The sequence below is a fragment of the Metopolophium dirhodum genome, chromosome 9 (assembly GCF_019925205.1).
Source record: "Metopolophium dirhodum isolate CAU chromosome 9, ASM1992520v1, whole genome shotgun sequence".
Taxonomy (NCBI): Eukaryota; Metazoa; Arthropoda; class Insecta; order Hemiptera; family Aphididae; genus Metopolophium; species Metopolophium dirhodum.
In genome coordinates this window covers 23,744,200-23,763,635 of record NC_083568.1, presented here as the reverse complement: position 1 = coordinate 23,763,635, position 19,436 = coordinate 23,744,200, and the positions used below count along the sequence as shown (strand labels likewise).

Sequence of the window (19,436 nt, the reverse complement as noted above, 5' to 3'; positions counted from 1 at the left end):
AAATATTATAAAAATTTTAATTTTGTTCTCGAATGTTTGGACAGGTTACGTTATGTAAAACATCACGCGTTATTTTAAACGAATTATTTTCTGGAAAAAGTGAATACACGTTTGTGTGTTTTACTGATGTAAAGAAACCGATGGTTAGGTTAGGTTAAAATATAATCTTTTCATTTTACGAGTAACGCCACGTAATATTTACGTAGAGTTGAAAACAATGAATATTAATAATAATACATTTGCTCGATACACGGCGGCACGGTACACCACCATATTTTAATATCCGACTAATTTTTGTTATTGCAGTCGTTGTTACATGATGTTATATACTAACATGTATTATGATCATATTCATAAAGAATATTGCCAAATGTATTTTTGCACGTCTTGTGATTTATAGTGTTATAATCTGACTACCGTGAACAAAACTTAAACTATATCCGTTCGCCTTGCACTTGGCGCGGTCACGTACAACAGGCGTATATAGTATTATAAGATATAATATCGAATTATCGTCCAAACCGTGTTTATTGTTTGTCTGTTATATTATTTTCTTCTTCTCGTTTGAAACGAACTTTAACCAAGAGTGTTTCCACAATTTTTGTTGCAGAAAAACCAGTGTCGTGGATGATGGTCGCGCCTTCGTTGACGCCCAACAAGTCTCCCGGCGTGTCCAACAACCCTGGTTTGAGATTGTACAAATTCAACACGAATTCGGGCCATGTAAGTATATATGCCAAGTTAACGACTGTCATATCGATTCTGTTAGGGTGAATTTTGGTTTTTACAATGAGCCCGACATTTTGGACACAGTTCTCATCGTTTTTCGACCATAATATTATTAAGAAAAATCATGATTTTCCAAACGATTTTGAACTTAGGCCCGCGATTTGTATTTCGAGTCACGTGACCAGGTATATTAGATAATTATATCGATAATTACCGTTAATTATTGTGTATTTCTGATATTTAGAATTTTAAGTTTGCGTTAAGATTGCAAGTTTCTAAATGTTTATAGATTTTTAAACTGGTTAAGAAATATCATGCAGTGATGCACACTTTTTTATTTTTTATTTTTATAACTACTATAGTGACTATAGTGTTTCTATAGTCATAGCCCGCGTATCTCAAAGTCGTATACATTAGCTTCGTCAGCTCTAAAAAATACCCAGTAACAAATGGGGGTTTCGAATTTGAAAAAATAAGTCTTTTTCGGCACAGGGAAAAATACAATAAAATTATTACGTTAATTTTGGACGGATTTTGATTCAGATTTTAGACTACACGCAGTACTACATCGATCTGGAGTCGTCACCCAACGGCGATCCGGACGACTGGAGGATCGAGTACAACCTGACGCACTACTACGGACTCCACGAAATCACGCCCAGGTCTCTGCACGCGATCGCCGAAACGTTCCAGGACGACGAGTCGGCGCAGTTTGACAGGTACATCACAATTATAGTACTATTACCGCCATAGTATCATTAAAATTTAATAAAATAACGGAGCGCCACTGCTGGTCTTCACAATATTATATGCTATAATATTTAAGGTAGGTAATTAAACGACGAGCAGTAAAAGGTTATTATTTCTGGATCGTTTTTCAGTACACGTTCCGTCCATGACGATTAATCATAATAATATATTATGCAGGTAATCAGCGACCACCCTCGCACATCAATTTTTTTCCAGGGAATTCTCATCATATTATGTTTCCCTTTCTCGTATAACCCCCCCCCCCCCCACCCCACTCGCATGGAAACGATCATGGTCGTAACCATTATGGATTTACCAGAGGCGCTTCTCACCTCGCCCATAGCTATAGCATTACCACTGCTGACCTAGATAAATTAAAACGATCTGTGTTCCGGTGTTCGTCATATACCCGGCGTGCTGCACTATATGTCAAGTATACGAAAGATCTGCCGGTGTTGCATTCAGTACGTCACAGTGAGAAAACAATCAATTGGAATATCGATCCGATAATAATACGATGTATTCGCAGCACCCGTAAAAATGTTTTCCGAAAGGTGCAGTGTGCGTGAATCGTATTTTCGAGACGAATGAGATATTATAAAAAAACGACATCGCTATTATGTTACATCTAAAGTTTTGTGCGTGCATAATGCTCGTATATGTTGTAAAAAAAAAAATGTATTGTAAGGACACGTGTTATCGTCGTTCATTCGCGCACATATTATTATCTACCTACTACGTTCCGCAGGCGTGACTGGGTGAACATTTTTAATGGTGATAAAAATAAATAAAGGCACGAGATTTTTTATGTTCGGTTATTTTTTTCGCCGCTTTATATTTTTTTATACATAATATACACCATTTCAACAATAGCAGCTACACGCGTGATGGGGATAACAAAAAATACTTCAACCCTTTAAGTTTAGTGGGTACCTACCTATATGCATTGTGCACTCGACCGAAATAAATGTTCGATAGTATGTAATATATATAATATAGTATATTACGTTTTATTTCTTTAAGAATGCAAATAATTGTGCAGCCAATTTCATGTATACGAATTTTGTTGGCATTTAATGTTTGATAAATATGTCACAAATGATATTTAATCGACGGATGACGATAACGCATTGAATAGTATGGCCGTATTGCCGTTTTACACGGATTCAGCTATTGTAGGTTGAATAATTCTAAATGTAATTTATTCTGAATTTTTTCCAAATATCTTTGCTTTTCAAATTATTAGTTAAACTTAGTGGTGCTGAAGTTTTAAAATGTGGTTGGGCAATTTTTAAAACTTCGCGGCCTCGATATCTTAACTATTCAATATAGGGGTGTCTTAATATACATTTACTTAAATAAGTTAAATATACTCATGCTCATAATAAAGTTATGACTTGTGACCCTGGCCCGACGTTGACACGGACTTCGGCACCACTGGTTACATTACCAGTTTTGACTTCAACATCAGAAAGCACATTTTCTACCATGATAACTATTTACGAAACTTATCATACTGAGTACGTCTTACAGGTATTAGTGTCTTATTATTAACTCTTCAATCTAGATGATAATATGATCGATCGTTTTGCAAAAGAAGAAAAGACCACTAGACTTCATACTATAAAAATATTTAATTTAAAATTGTATAAATTTATCACACCCGTGTAATGCATAAAAATCCTTATTTTTTTTAATTAATTGTTTTTAATATATTATTAAAATAAATAAAATAATCCCCTCAACCCCTCCCGAAAGTTTGTTCCAGCTACAGCTATGGCCTTGAGCTCGACCATATATACTACCTACGTCTTGAATTTAACCTATATTTAGTACCTAATATCACGAACTCCAATAGGTTATTAAACATCATAATATATAATAATATTAAGAACTAGTTTATTTATTTTACTAATTTATTGCGAAAACGTAAAAATATAAACAATATAATATTAATAACGTATAATTGTTTCAAAAATCCATAACTTAGAACTTTTGATTGAACATCTTCGGACTCCTATATCATTGATTCGGTTTTGTCTTATTTGTTATCGTAAGGAGTCGGACGGATAAAAATGTTGATGCTTACACTTTAATGTTGTTCGTCAGTTGATTTCGCAATGGAAAAAACAACCAATTTCAACAAAACTCAATGCGCGTCACTCACATATAATATATTATATAATTAATAATATATAATATATATATATATTGTATTCTTAAATCCTTTCTTACGTTTTCCTCATTTTTAAAAACATATAATTCAAATTAAATGTGCGCCATACCTAATATATTATAAGTATTTTATATGAACTTGTAATAAAGGATTGATAAAATATGATTCAAAGTCATCACTGATTTCGCCCGGAGGTACATATTATTATACTTTCCGGAGAACTCCAGCTCAGTCACAAATTCTACAAAATTCACCTATATAACAACATCAAATTACAACAACCTATATCATAACATAGTAAGTGTTATATTATAATACGATCTTATAAATAGAATATTATGTCTGTTTTCCATCGACTTAACGAATTTTTCATTTACGATTAGATATACGTTGCATAATAATACGTACTTTATTCTTGTCTCGAATCTATTTGGATATAGTTGCATGTAGCTGTATGTAGTTTGCATAGTTGTCAATTCATTTATCTAAATAATATTATCAAATGTCGACGATTGAATTGATTTTTAACAGAGGGTAATTAGTAATTATACATATTATTTAGGTTAGTATGTAATATTTATAACTTTAATGTATATTAGATACGTGATTTATAAATTATTATATAAGATGATCCCAGAAAAGTTAAGAATATGTTTTGACAGTTTATGCATTTAAATTTTAAAACTTACTAGGAATAGAAACGCGCCGGGAAATCCATTTTTTAATAATTTATAATGTATGTACGTGTATTATAAAATACAAACGTAGGTACATCGCGTTCAATTTGACATATCGTCTCAAAAGAATTGTCATTTTTAAAAACAGATTATTCCTTGAGTATTGTTAGCTAAACTGCATTGTCATAATAAGTTATTTTAATATACATTCAATCGTTGAAAATTTGTAATATTTTTTAGATCAACGTTTTCACAATGAAGTTTGCAAAGCTAACAAAACGTGACAAAGAACTTCTTTTTAAAAATGATGACCTTAGACGCAAATAAGGGGGGTTGGATAGGCTTAGTATTCACTAGAATTACTATAGTCCCACCAAAAACTAAGCACATGTATTATTACGTAAAATCTAAAAGCATCATAATAGTATCCACTATATAGATTTGAGTTTGAACCCCCCAATTCCAAACACTATTTTCGCCTATGATGATGATTCTTGTGAAGCGATATGGAAAACTTTAATTTTTTTATCTGTCATTTTGTAAACTACTGGGAATCATTTTACTTTTAACCCTCCAAAGTCCCGACTAGATACAATTTTCTACCAGAAACCACCACCGAATCAGAAAACCAAAGCATTTTTACTGACCCAAAAAATTTGGATTTATAGACAAAAACACAAATCATTGTTATATTAATACATTCTTTGCTCCGCTCTATATCCAAAAATGTGCACAAGTATAGGTTTAGTAAAACGCAGATGTCAAGTTGACATGGTCCACAACAAATAAATTACTAAGTCCAAGCACTGCAGCGTACCTCCTATGATACTCGTTCCAATCAAGTATCAACCGTCATTTTTGTACACAAACAGCGTAATTATTACTTAGCTATTTATTTTACTATTAGTACTATGGTAAATTGATTCAAATTTTTTCAAAAGCCATTATAATTTATTATATTATTTATATTTATTTATAATACTATAATAGTATATTATATTCATCATTAATTATTGTTATTAATTGTTTTGTTTTTTTTTCGCCACTTTTTAATTTTTTACATAATATACGCGATTGCAACAATAGCATGCTAACTGCAGTTACATGCGCGGGTATAACAAAAAACACTTCAACCCTTTAAGTTTAGTGGGTACCTACATGCGTTGTGCACTCGACTGAAATAAATTTTCGATGTAATATATATAATATTATATTAAGTTTTATTTTTTTAAAACGCAAATTATTGTACAGCTTATATTATGTCTGAAAATATATTTACACTCGTCTGCCGGCCACAGAAATTTAATTAAATTTATTCCAAATAATATATTATAAGATACGAGTACAAAGTGTTCAAAACAATTTCAAACTTTTTAATTAGGTACGTACTATTTGCATATTTTTATATCCACATCTAGGAATAACAGATAACACTAATGCACATTAATGGGATAAAATATTAATTATATCATACTATAACCTAGTTAGTCTAATGACCGTTTCCAAACTTTTTGAACACCTCGTATAAGTATATAGCCAACAACTTACAATACTCGTTGTCGTCGAAGATTTCTGAACTCTGGTGGTAACGCTATTTTAATAAAATACGTTCGATCATTGCAATCAACATTAACATATTATTTTTGGAATATTAGCAATTTCTACCCCTACACAATCAGATCAAAGCATTTAGTTGAACGCTCATTGAACTCTGAACACTAGGATTTACACAATATTATTGTTATTGTATCGTTTTAGACTATAATATTCTGGTATCTGGTATTGACGGTATGAACACAAATGTTCTCACATTATAATTATAATCTAGTAGCCGATTTTCAATTTACATGGCCTGCGTTATACATAATTGATCTACTCGTGTACTCGACTCCATACCTGCAATATCGCATAATTGTATTAAATCCGTCAAACTCTGTTCCTACATAATAACCGTTGGCATTCGACCAACATGCGCGCGGTCTAAGTCGCTATGCATAATATTCTGTTGGGTCACTAATCGCACATCATACACCGTAATACTGTCAGTAACACAATTACCTACTGTATATAATTGAATACCTCGCGGCACTGCGTATGATTCGAGATCATTGCGACCAAAATGTTTATCCCGTCATTATTTACCACCCGTATATAGACTCGTAATAAAGGATATTGATCGTACCTAAAATATCTTAGCCGGGGAAAGTTCGAAACATTTAAATCAAACGAATTTTTGATAATACTCAAAAGTTTTTATCTTACACAGCCGTTTCGAAGGAAAAAAATAAATACCAGCATTTCCTATATTATTATTTGTCCGAAAAAAAATGTACGATCTGAAAGAGTTATGTGATTATACGCTCACAAAAAACTCCGAACACGAATAAAATATCGGTACCTCGGCTTTTGTAGCATCCTTCATAATATACGCTGACGAAGAAATAGCTTTAGTTTCATTTTTATTGACTTTTAAATTCCTATCCGAAATGAACTGCAAAGTTACTGTCGGTTTTACGAACGTGTGCAATTTTTTCTTCTCCGCTGTTATAGAATACAATATTATCGTATGCTGCTCTAATTTCTAATTTATACAAGTTTGATCGCATATCAAAATAATGCTACTCGTAAGTGAATGCGAAATATTATCCACATCACATAATATTTGTGAAGCTGCGTCGTGCACAATATTCTATGGGACGTACTGCAATAAAGCAGAGAGAATGATCTTGGGTTTTCGTACAATGATGACATTTATATTATTATCTTACATCGAAATAAATGAGAGTGTATATGAATAAACCGTATATCCCATTAAAACGGAAGCCGGTTTATTGCTGTCTACTTTATTTATAAAAGTCTTTTGTTAAAAGAAAATTCTTTATTTTTATCTTTGCCGTAAGTGTTGAGAAAAAAATTGAGTCCCTCCTGTTTCACAAAACGCGTTTTAATGAATTTTTCACACTGAATGGCATTCTAATAAAATAAAAATAATGGAACCGACAAGTGACTGCGGAAATAAAAAATAAATAATAACACGTACAATTCATTATTGAAAAATGATCGACATTTTATCATTTATATGCGATAAATTTAAATTTCCATCACACAGAATATTTACCGTCTCGTCGTGTATTTCTTTTATACGCTTTACTCTCTCGGAAACCCAATCATATTGAATATAATATTGTTGCAGTTGTACAAAATGTAATGGCCAATATATATAGCCGAATGCAGTTCAAATCACGATGTGATTGGAATATTCTCTATATGTGCTCGGCAAAGTGTGCGAAAAAAAGAAAAAATGTTGGGTTTCTCAGCCATAACGATGTAATGAATTGTCGGTATATAATAATATGGAGGTACTCATCGAAATATTAAAATATTTATTTGTTGTATAATGTTACATCAAACGCGAGCACGTTGGATCGATGAGTAGGTACTTTAGTTTTCTTTTTGAAAGATATTGTCGAAAGAGCCAGACAATGAGCACAAAAGTTTCAACAAACTGCGTAATACATAGTGTATAGTGTCGTTACGATTAACTTTACTACCGTAGAACGGCGAATTTAATTTCAAATTACGCAAATGACCTATTTAAGCTGAAAATCTGATCACAATAAAATCATAATATGCAGATATGACAATATGTTATTATAAATGTAATAAATACCTAAGTATTGCTAATAATAACGCACATTTACGCCATCATAATATTTTGTGCTTTTTGTAATGTATTTATGTAAACAAGTACGAATATACCAGTAAATGATGCATATACGCAGTACGTGTAAAAGGATGATAAAAAAAAAATGGACTAGAAATTGAAAACTCGATGTGTGTTTTTCTAAACATTTATAAATAAAATTGCATGCAGAGTGAGAATAATGAATCAAAGCACCGTTTGCACTAAGAGTACCTACTTTGAATGCAGTGTAGGAGGCACATAGGGTGAAAGACTGAAGAATTATAGTTTGTATTACGAATTCAATATTGCACCGTGATAGAAAAAAAAGTAGCAAACGATAACGAGTATATTCGTAATTTGATATATAACAAAATAAATATATTGTATATCTATTACTTATATATAGTTTTAACAGAAAACAAAGTAATCAAAAACCAAAAGACGCTAAGAAGCTTCGGACAGTATAAGTTTGCTTCAACGTTGTTTATGGAAACGACTTTGTGGGTTCGGAGATTCAGTTATTGTTTACGATTCTTGAACAAAAAAAAAACTTCAAAATAATCCACCTTACTGCTGGCTGCCCCACTTTTGCCATTCTCGTCCCCTTCACTCACGTCACCAATGGTTCACAACTCGTAAGTACGAGACACTTATTACTACTGCTTCGTTTTTTGTTTCTTCGTCCTGCGTCTCTCCGTCTTTAGTTTTTCCGACAAAAAATGTTCAACGCAAACATCTCTAAGTAGGATATATACACGGTTTTCGACCGAGAAACTTTCGGTTTATTCATTTTTTTTTTTTTTTTTATCATGAACCCTTGGGACAACGGTGGCCACTTTCCCAGATTTAAAATTTACCCTAGGGCCTTGTGCACTCTATTAATATTTCTTCTTAAAAACAAAAAAAATATAAGAATTGTTTTCCCCTGTGGCCGGTGGTTTGGCTTAGAACGTCCACGGCACGACGTTATGTGTTTCGCAACACACCTCTATGTTTTAAGATCATTCACGCATAACGCCGGTATAATTTGGTTAAGCGTACTTTTTAACCAGTGATACCGTTTGACTACGGTTTTTCGACACAATTAAATAAGGTCTGCAGATGACCTAAGAAAGGGGGGGGGGGCATTATTGAAAAAACTATACTTATTACATCACATATTTGTGAAAAATCAAATCAACATTACCTATATAAAAATAGATCTTCTATAAGTTTCCAAAGGCATAATCAATAAATGTAAAAAAATGTTCTATTTATTTAATTTAATAAGTTTATAATATAGCAGAGTTATTGTAGTAAGTAATCACTTAATTTACTTGGTATAATTTTATTATTAAAACAAAATAAATAAAATCACAACCAAATACTGTGTATTAATTAATAATACCTGTTGTAAATTTATATTTACTTTCAATTAACCATGTACAGAACATGACTGCAGTTGCACGCACTTATTTTATCGTGTGTAATATGTATAAAATAAATTCTTCTGAATAGAGGTGAGTATTAAAACCACTCTCGCTCTACATATTAAGAAACTTTAAAAATCAAGTATGGTCTGAACATCCGATCTAGATGCTAGATGTTCAAAGAAAAACTTAGTTGAAATATAGATCGTCGAGTCATCGAATCTTTGAAAAAAAAAAAAATTATAGGTCGAAAATTATGAATACAATACTGTCTGATTCGGTCGAACGGCTATCGAAAACGTCGTGGTACACCCATTGACCTTTGACAATATACTCGCTTGTTTTATATCAAATTTATTATTAACAAACGACATAATATTGTACTAAATACACTGCGTAACATCTTGCTTAATAATTAAACGGCAAACGAAGGACCTGTATTTGCGTTGATAGTCAAAGTATATAGTTGGCACATTTTTAAAATAATTTGAGATGCATATTGTAGGAGTTCAGAAAAGAGGGCTATTGGATCCAATGGTGGTACGCCGGTCAATCAACGAATAAGAGAGCATATTAAGATGGTTGATTTTGTTTTACCGAACGGTAAAATATTCTTTGAAAATGTATGATTTAAAAGACTTCTGCCTCTGATGACCTATGGTGAGCACTAACATCTCGGGGTGATAATATTATTGTGGAGTGATTGCTGTTCGACGAGAACAACGATCACGCAGCGCAATTTACTTGCTATTATTTGACTTGCAATTGACTCGACCTGCCGTCATCCATCGCGATTAAATAACAGCCCATGATGTGATATTATTACGTTTTGTCGATTTCCCATAATTTTATTCTTTTGTTCGGCGCAAGTGTTTTCTGTTTGCGTCATAATCACTAATTGGTGTTGTATAAAAAAGTTGTATTAAAAAGTATCTCAGTGTTCTTCAAATGTTTTTTAAATACTTTTATTTATTAATGAAGAAATTATATAAACTTAAATACCTACGGCTATTCTTTAAGTAATAGTTTCCTAATTTTAAATATTAGTAAAGTTTTGTTTAAGGATTTTGATCGATTTGACAAATTGATAATTATTCACATTTTTTTTTTTTTTATATATAAATCATCCTAAGACTTTTTTTACTTTAACGAACAATGGTCTTTAATAATACATTTCAAAAGTATAAGTAATAGGTTAATATGAATATGAAATAAATAAATATTTTTAGTAGAGGTATACAAAACATATTTAGATTATCACTCCCAGCAGAGAAGCCCCGGTCGTTATAGTAATTGATTGAAACTTTTTTGCTGTAATAAGTAATAACCTATATTATTTATTAAATAACAATAATTGTATATACTTATATAGTTATATGTATTAACATAAAGTATATAAATTACTATTTAAACCACTGCAATTGACTAACTATTAAATTATAGGAGTTTAATATTATAATTATTCACATTGTAATGATAAAAGTGTTATGTTATTTAAGATTAAAATATTTGAATTATTATCTATCATTTCATCTTTTACCATTTACTTAAACGTACCTTTATAAATGTTTTTTACATTACAAAAACATCGTTGGTTCAAAATTATTACCAATCATAATATTAGCAATAGCATATTTTGAAGGAAAGATAAGATTTGGGCAGTGATCGTAGTTTAGTTTTACAACTGTTCCAAATATTTTGAATTCAAAGAAAGATAAAAATTGTTTAAAGGAAAGTATGTTTTGTAGTGCAGTTCAGTAATAAATGTACTAAAATACCTGTTGATACATAATAGTTAAAACACTTGGAAAAGTATTTGAATAACAATACACGTACCTATATACTTTCATTCGAATACTTTACAATATTATTAAGTATGGCACACCTATACGAGACGCGAGTGGAATCGGTACCTGCCGCACAATAATATTTTAATAACAATATAATAATAGTATGGAGTGTACGCTCTATTGAATCGTCCCGAACAAAATACTCGACATCCTGGTGTGCTTGAGATCCCATTGTCTGCGTCGTGTGCGGAAAAACGGAAAAACCTATCTAGCTGGTCCCCTTTTGTTCGGTGCGCATGAATATTTTAATGTTCCTTGTAGTGCGATAATTATAATTGTAATTGCGTAAGGTGATATCTTATGTCTGGACCGAAAAGCTATAACACTGTCCGTTTCAAAAAAAAAATAATAAATTTATATGCATTGACTTGTGGCTGTACCACAGTATTTGATAATATAATGAATCTCTTAAAATGTTAGTCCCTGAACGACACTGGCGAGAAGTGATTGTTTATAGTTTTTTTTTTTTTTTCATATCTGATTTTATCGCCTCTTGTTTTGTGCGAACAAGAACATTCGGGACTGAAGAGTGCTCGAAAAATTTCGTGTAGCTATTTAAAAAAATTCTGAAGCCGAGTAGGTACATATCATAAACATTGATGAGGTCATATTTTTAAGACGTGTCAGCAATCGCAGTTTTCACGAGCTCCGATCACAATCGCTTTTTGAAGATAACAATACACGTTCATGTCTATAATGTTTACCGCTCAATGCTCAGGTAAATTTATTTTTCCAATTAAATCGTGTATTAGAAGTTTGAATTATTTTATGCTCGAATTACCCTGCGAATTGACCATCATCTATAGGTACTTGTACACAAATATTGTTGGATGTCAGTCTATAGTCTGCAGTTAATTATTGTTAAATAAACAATAGCTCGCCTTCAACTCGATCACATCGCAATAATTGTATGTACAACGCGGATTAAAATTAACGGGTCACGTGAAATTCCTTCTCCTTGTAGCCTCGTGGGTGGTCTTTTAACCGTCGCGTTAAGTACTTTGCTCAAATTTATCATACTCGATGTATTGATAATTACTGGTCAATTTATAGAATTACGATTCGAGAAATTCAAGAACAATCCTGTCTTCGCGTATTATAATATTATACTCGTGTAGCATAATACCGTTCTGGTCAACACTGATAAAACAATATTTACACTTTGGCTAATGCTTTAATACTCTCGTCTATGTACTTAGTTACTTACCCGTTAAGTTAGATATTTTACTGAATTTTAGTAACCGGCAGGGTACGCTACAAAATATGTGAAGATCATCCGTTGGGCGTTGTGCCGATTAAATGTTTCGCATTAGTGATATTTAGACATATTATTATGTTTATTTATAATATATATGTGTGTATAATATAGCATATACATCGGACATGTTACGGTTGTCCGAAAACCGTAAGTAAGTCAATCCTCACAACAATAATTGTTGACAACAATTATTGTGCGTGAACGTGATAAAAAAAAAAGTGATTTATCTTAGATCGCACAATTACTTTTATTGAACATTTATTACAGAAAAATAGTTGTTCTGTATATTGTTCGGCATTGAACCGCGACGGATAGGATTTCATTTGTCGAAAAGTGAATACTGCTCCTACCTATTTATACGCTTTATCTTAAAAGGAAGAATGTTGGTTTTTCACCGAGAAACTCAACTATTATACCACCGCCGAGCCGAACGCGACGTGTGGTGTGCACCGGTGACCACTAACAATTTTCTCTTCCTCGATAGTGCGATCGATTATGTTACGATACGTCGTTATTGACACGGTGGGCGAGGAAAAGGACTGTATTTATTGAAAAAAAATCGAGAAAACGAAACGTTCGGAGGTTATTTGACCTCCTAAATATTGCAATGGCCTCTCCGAAATCACCCGAATCGCGTGGTGTTTGGTTACGGTAATTTAGAATTTTATTTATTATTTATATCAGGCAGCTGCAACGACGAAAAGTTCAAACTGTATATTTTGACGTCGGTGATTTGCTTGTACTCTGATATGATAATGATCAGTCATAGGTGTTAAAAAAAATAAAAACATTAGCTCCGCCCGTGATTTCAAAGTGTAGTAATGGCGCCGACGAGGAACACTATGAACACGATAATTTAAAATATATTAATATACCTATTACCTATTATTAAAATATTTATGACGTGTAATATATCTATATAATAATCACTGTTGTACGTAAAAAATTCATACGACCAAAATGTGGTGTGTTCGCAGGTACATCGAGGCCAACTCGGTGCGGCAGTTCAAACCTAAGGATTGCAATCTGGAGTGCAGACGAGCGCAGTATTGCGCCGTCACCGAGCTCGACTACGGTCGGTTTCACAGTTGCGTGGAGACGGCCGCCGAGGCGCTTTCCGGGTCGGTCCGTCCGCGAGGCAACGAGGCACTTTTCGCCGCAACCGTCTTGCTGACCGTCGTGGCGCTCACCCGACGCCGCCACCACTAGCCACTGTCCACCGACCCCACCGACGACGCAAACAACGTCTTCTCAGAGACGTCCTCTCACGCAAACGTAAAATGATATTATACAACGACGGTAAATGTCGACTCGACATTTTTCTCTATATCTTTCTCTCTCTATCTATATCTCTCTCTCTCTCTCTCTATTTATATCATCTCTCACTCTCTATCTCTCTCTCTCTCTCTCTCTCTCTACATGTCTCGATCATTCGGTCGCAGATCTCTGTGTGTATAATATTATATTTTTTTAGAAAAAACGTGTCACGACTTCCGTCGAAATCGCGTCGCGACGATCTATAAAAATTATATATATATACATAATACGACGTTGTCCTATATATTCTACTGCATTACAATATAATATACACCCACCCTCCCGCCCCACCAAAGACCACAGGCTTCAAACGCTCGTCTGTTCCCGCCACTGGGTCGAACGCCGCGAGAGACAACGGAACGAGAGCGCGTAATATTTTTCCCCCTCACGAGATGCCGAGTTTGATTTATTCCACTCCGTATCCGTCGGTTTCTTACGTCTGCGGTGGAGACACCTCTACACGAAAAGGAGGGTTTATTATTTTTATTTTTTCCCCCCATCGAACCCACTGGTTTTTTTTCCTCTCGACTAGACGTCTCGGATCGTATATTTTACCGCCTCGGATCGGCACACTCCGATAATTTATTATTTTTACATCCGTTAACGAGAAAATATGGTGCTCATCCTATGTACGCAGTAAGCGCCCACATAATATATACGTAGTTATATTATATGCGGTTCAGGGCGATTTTCTTTTCCCGCACCGATCAATCTGCTTGAGATATTTTACGCTGTCCGTTTATTATAGTCCATAATAATAATGTACTGCACAATTTTCGTGCCACGTTTTATTTCCTATTGCCGACGCCGTCGTTCAAACATATTATGATTGCCGTGTAATATATTATATTTGGAAACCAATACGTCCTTTGGTATTTTGCGTGGAGCACAATATCAAAAGAAACCAAATTTGCGTTTCATAACGTTATTTACAAATAATAATATATTAAAATATTATGTTTTTTAAAGTCATTACCATTTATCCGTCGTATCGGTAAAATAATATTTAATCATCATAATATCGTAATGTCTCGTCACGTAACTAAAACTTTCAGAGGCGGCAGCTTTTAGTCGGTTGGAAAATAAAATAACCTATTACAATAACAATATTAACAACAAAACATATTATTTTTCGATAACGACATAGGTCGGCATTTATAAAAAAAAAAAATAGAAATATAATGGCTAATCTTACAAAAAAGTCATTGTGCGCTGTTCATTACTTACAACGTCAATACCCTAATGTAGGAGATGTTAAGATAATGATAATATAATGGTAATGGAAAAAAATCAAAGCAATTGCAATAATAAATTGAATTTTAGTCCATCGAATCAAACATGACCATCGCTGATCAAATATTTATTTATTTTATACCATAATATACAAAAAAAAATGCATAATAATTGATCAAAGACATTCGTGTTCGATAATAATACAGTATTGCAAATATTGATATTAATACCTTTTACTTAAATTCGTCGCTTTCGATTGATTTCGGTAAAATACAATTTCTCTCCGGAAGTATACGATTATCTCTACATAAGACTCTTTTGGAAGCTCAACGAAAAGAAAACAAACACGACCCCGGAATAAGCGATATAAAATTAAACACACCTTGTAAACACGTAATTCGTACATTATTCAAACCGAGTGATGTAAAAACCTATTCACAAAGTTTAAAAACAGCGAAGTCGCGTTCGATACATTTTGCTTAATTTATTAATAAAGGTATACTGTAAGAACGATGGTACCTAATAATAATAGTAATAATAATAATAATAATAATAATAATACGCTACAATAATAATTATCACGTTTCAATCTATCAATTCATACATTTTTAATAGAAATATTATTATTTTGAATGAAGAAAATAAGCTGTATTAAAATAATAACGTTACATAACCGTGTTAAAAAAAAATAAGCTTGTTCCGAGCTGAAATTACGACATTCATCGATTTAACCGAATGAAATTATTATTTTCGTTCGTAACAGCTATTATTAGTTTGTGGACACTGGAAACATAGGTTCAATCTATTTTGTTTAATTAACGAGCGTATAATAATGGTGAAACATAATATCGTAATAGCTTCGTTGACTTGGAAAAACGCACTTCATAATTATTATTATATGGACTGAAATATTGTTGGACAAGTCCGCTGTGTGAGGGTGGATGAGTGCAACGGCTTTTAAATAAAATTATATTACCCACCATAATATTATAATATTTAGTTACGCAGAATGATATCGATACTTCGACACGATATCGATGTAACTAAGTACTTACATCTATATTTATATTTTTTTGTTTATGCATATTATTACAGCAAATACATTTAACGATTAAATCATATTATACCGCCAATCATAAAGGAAGTAGAATTCATAAACAGCCAAGTATTATTTCATATAATATATAATATTTTTACGATTTTATTTCAATACATTTATAAAAAAAATGTTTCATTATGAGTGAAAATACTGCATCCATATAATACGTAGACAGCCATTATGCTAGAACATCTTATTGTAGGTATAGTTATTTATAATTTACCTATAGTAAAAAAATTAATGAAAATAAAAATCGCCAATAAAAATTTTATTTTCGATACAACGCGATATTGATATTTAATATTGATAAGTAAGGAACGATATCGATACCGAAAAATAGGTATCGTATTGTTAGTTGTTTCCGTGCAGCTATCGTACCATATACCACCAGACTGAACCTCGTCGAACTAGGAAATCCGTCCATCTCTTTCACTAGAACATAATATTATTCTGATATTCTTGCAATTACGATGGATCATTATTTATTTTAGACAGGCTTAACGTTCGAAATTTTATTTTCTTCCAAGCCACGTAAATTATCTACGCACTCTGAAGGCGTATAGTGTGATAAGTAGCTCTACCAGGAAGAGTCCACTTTGAACAATTTGAACCGTAATCTAACATCGATATTTATGGACAGCTTTGATTTCGGTTGGTAGTGTACACAAGTTGTTGCATAAACAAATGAAATACAGCGGCTGTCTTAGTAAATTTTCATAACGTTCATAATTATTTATGTTTTTGGCGATTATGCTATCAGTAAATATACTATTATTAGGGCTACAACACGAATAAACATTATTTTTTTTTTATTGAAAACTATGTTATCACCGAGACCAAATTTAAAGTCAAATTTTCTGGTCGTAAATAAATACCTACACTTGTATTAGGTAGTACAATTATTAATATTATTATTATTACTATTAATATTATTATTGGCACTTATACTAGGACCCGTGTTACCGGAATAAAATGAATTAAAAATAAATATAGAAAGTCGAACCTCGTAATATCATATTATATATGAAGGTATAGGTACGAAATTTCCATAAAAAAAAATGTGCCCTCAGTAATATCACTATCGTGCTATTACTGAATATGACTGTTATTATTATTATTATTATTATTACTATCGCTGCGCCCGATACGACTATATCGAGGGTGTGAGAGTGTGCATGTGGCTGTGTTTGTAAGCCCGTGAGAATAATGCACGAATACACTACGTTATTGTACGAAGTACTATATAATAATAATACACACATGTACATAATATAATATTGTTATTATTACGTACGTCGTAAATTCGCATCTACGCGGAGACGTCGGGGATTACCGTCGTTTTTCAATGCTCTCCCTCCGACCACACTCGCTCACCATCTCGCCGTGATTCGCTACATTTAACGTAATATTTCTACCGATGATGTTGTTACGTGTACTTACGCAAACAGACACACACACACAGACGTATAATATAATATTATTATGCGCCAACGCCGAGCAGAGAGGTTATTGTAAATTGTACAGAGCGATCGCCGTGACGCGATTTGGTCGGCACGGTGCAAAATATATAATATTCTAATATTTTACTGTGTATTATAATATTCAAGACGCGTCTCCTCTGCATAATAACCGAACGTTTGAATAGTTTTTACGCTTACTATACCGTAGACAATCGGCGGCATGTCCTACATACCTAAAATAATTATTATATCATATTATAATGACCGTACGCGATCGTCGGAACAATTATTATTTTCATCACCGATAAAACAGATTATTGACAACACCATTATTCTATTATATTCGTTACCGAGACCATTTAAAGTCCCGTACTTGTAGCAACACGACGGCTAGGCTACTAGCCGACGCAACTCGCTAGGGACTTGTCTGTAAAATATTGAGATGACGTATTATACGTATGAGCAATAATATATAATATAAAATCTAAAATTCAAATTTAAACTATTCAAACGTCTGCCGCGAAAGACGACTGCGTCGATCGATATCCGTTGAAACATTAGGCCTGTTGCCAATTGCCATATTATATAATATTGTCATAAAATATAAAACATATACAACATTTTGAACACAATTATACAGTCGGTGTTTGAACTGAAAATGTAAATTAATTATTTAGAAAAATATTTTTTTTTTCATTTTATTTTACCCAATAAACCATAAATTTATGACCAAATAATGATATTATAATAGTAAGATTAAAACTATTATTACTATTATTATTATTATATTGATATGACATGTTATTAGCCCATAAATAAATTATATGTATTATATTATAAAATAAATATATTTGTTGTGGACACCATTACACAATTGTATTTTATTATTGAAACCGTTAAGATATTCTTCGTGTTTTGATGTCGTGGAAATATGATAAATTAAAATAAGTGAAATATATAATTATACAATTATTACTATAATAATAATTATTATTATTATTATTATTATTATTATTACAACTATACTATAAATATTATTATTAAAAAGAAAAATATTGTGTTGTTTTAAGTTATGAAATTTTTTTTATGCATTTGTTTTGTATTTATAATAATTTTATGTTGCTTTTTATGAATAACTTATGAATAAAATATAATGATTTACGAAAACGCTAAATCGTTCTCTGAATTTAGAAACCTTTAGATAATCTTATACAGAAGAAAACGTTACATGAATTTCTTCCGACGAGAAATCAATACGCCTTGAATAGCTCCCGCAGGCGGACCAAGAAGTCAATTGTTGTTTGTTATCGCAATGGTGTGGGAAAAGGAGACGTGATTAAAAGTAAGCTCTTAAACAAGAATTGGCCCAAAACCAATAATTTATGTGAATATTACCCATTTACGTCTGTGTAAATAACCGAATCAGTACAATAACAAGTCGTACCGCCGGATAACATTTTATATTTTAAAATAATCGTCTACTTTAATTTATTGTCACGTCATATTTTGGTGTTCTGGTATGCAGTTATAAAAGTATTGTAAACAATTTACCGAGATAAACAAAAATATCAACTGCCTGTACCAATATTGGCATTAAAACGACATAAATTCCATAACTTACAATAGTAATAACAATTTCATTATTACACAGTAAAATATTCTAATAAAATTCTATATATTGTATAAATAACAAGTATGCTGCATGATAATAGTATTAAACTGTATAAAATGTATGGCAATATTTATTGGTTAATGAACCAATAAAGAACGTAAGTAAATTAATAAATATGGAA

General features: G+C 32.2%; 1 protein-coding gene across 5 annotated transcripts in view; it reads left to right on the top strand.

The window, feature by feature from the left end:
* LOC132951602 (acid sphingomyelinase-like phosphodiesterase 3a) overlaps positions 1-18,722 on the top strand; it is a 221,146-nt gene extending 202,424 nt beyond the window's left edge. For all 5 annotated transcript variants that reach the window (XM_061023390.1, XM_061023393.1, XM_061023392.1 and 2 more), the window contains 3 exons: positions 611-723; positions 1,273-1,448; positions 13,512-18,722. In XM_061023390.1, the coding sequence (XP_060879373.1) occupies positions 611-723; positions 1,273-1,448; positions 13,512-13,743 (521 nt within the window). In that variant the 3' untranslated portion in view covers positions 13,744-18,722. The remainder of the gene's footprint in view (positions 1-610; positions 724-1,272; positions 1,449-13,511) is intronic.
* Positions 18,723-19,436: the final 714 nt, after the last annotated feature.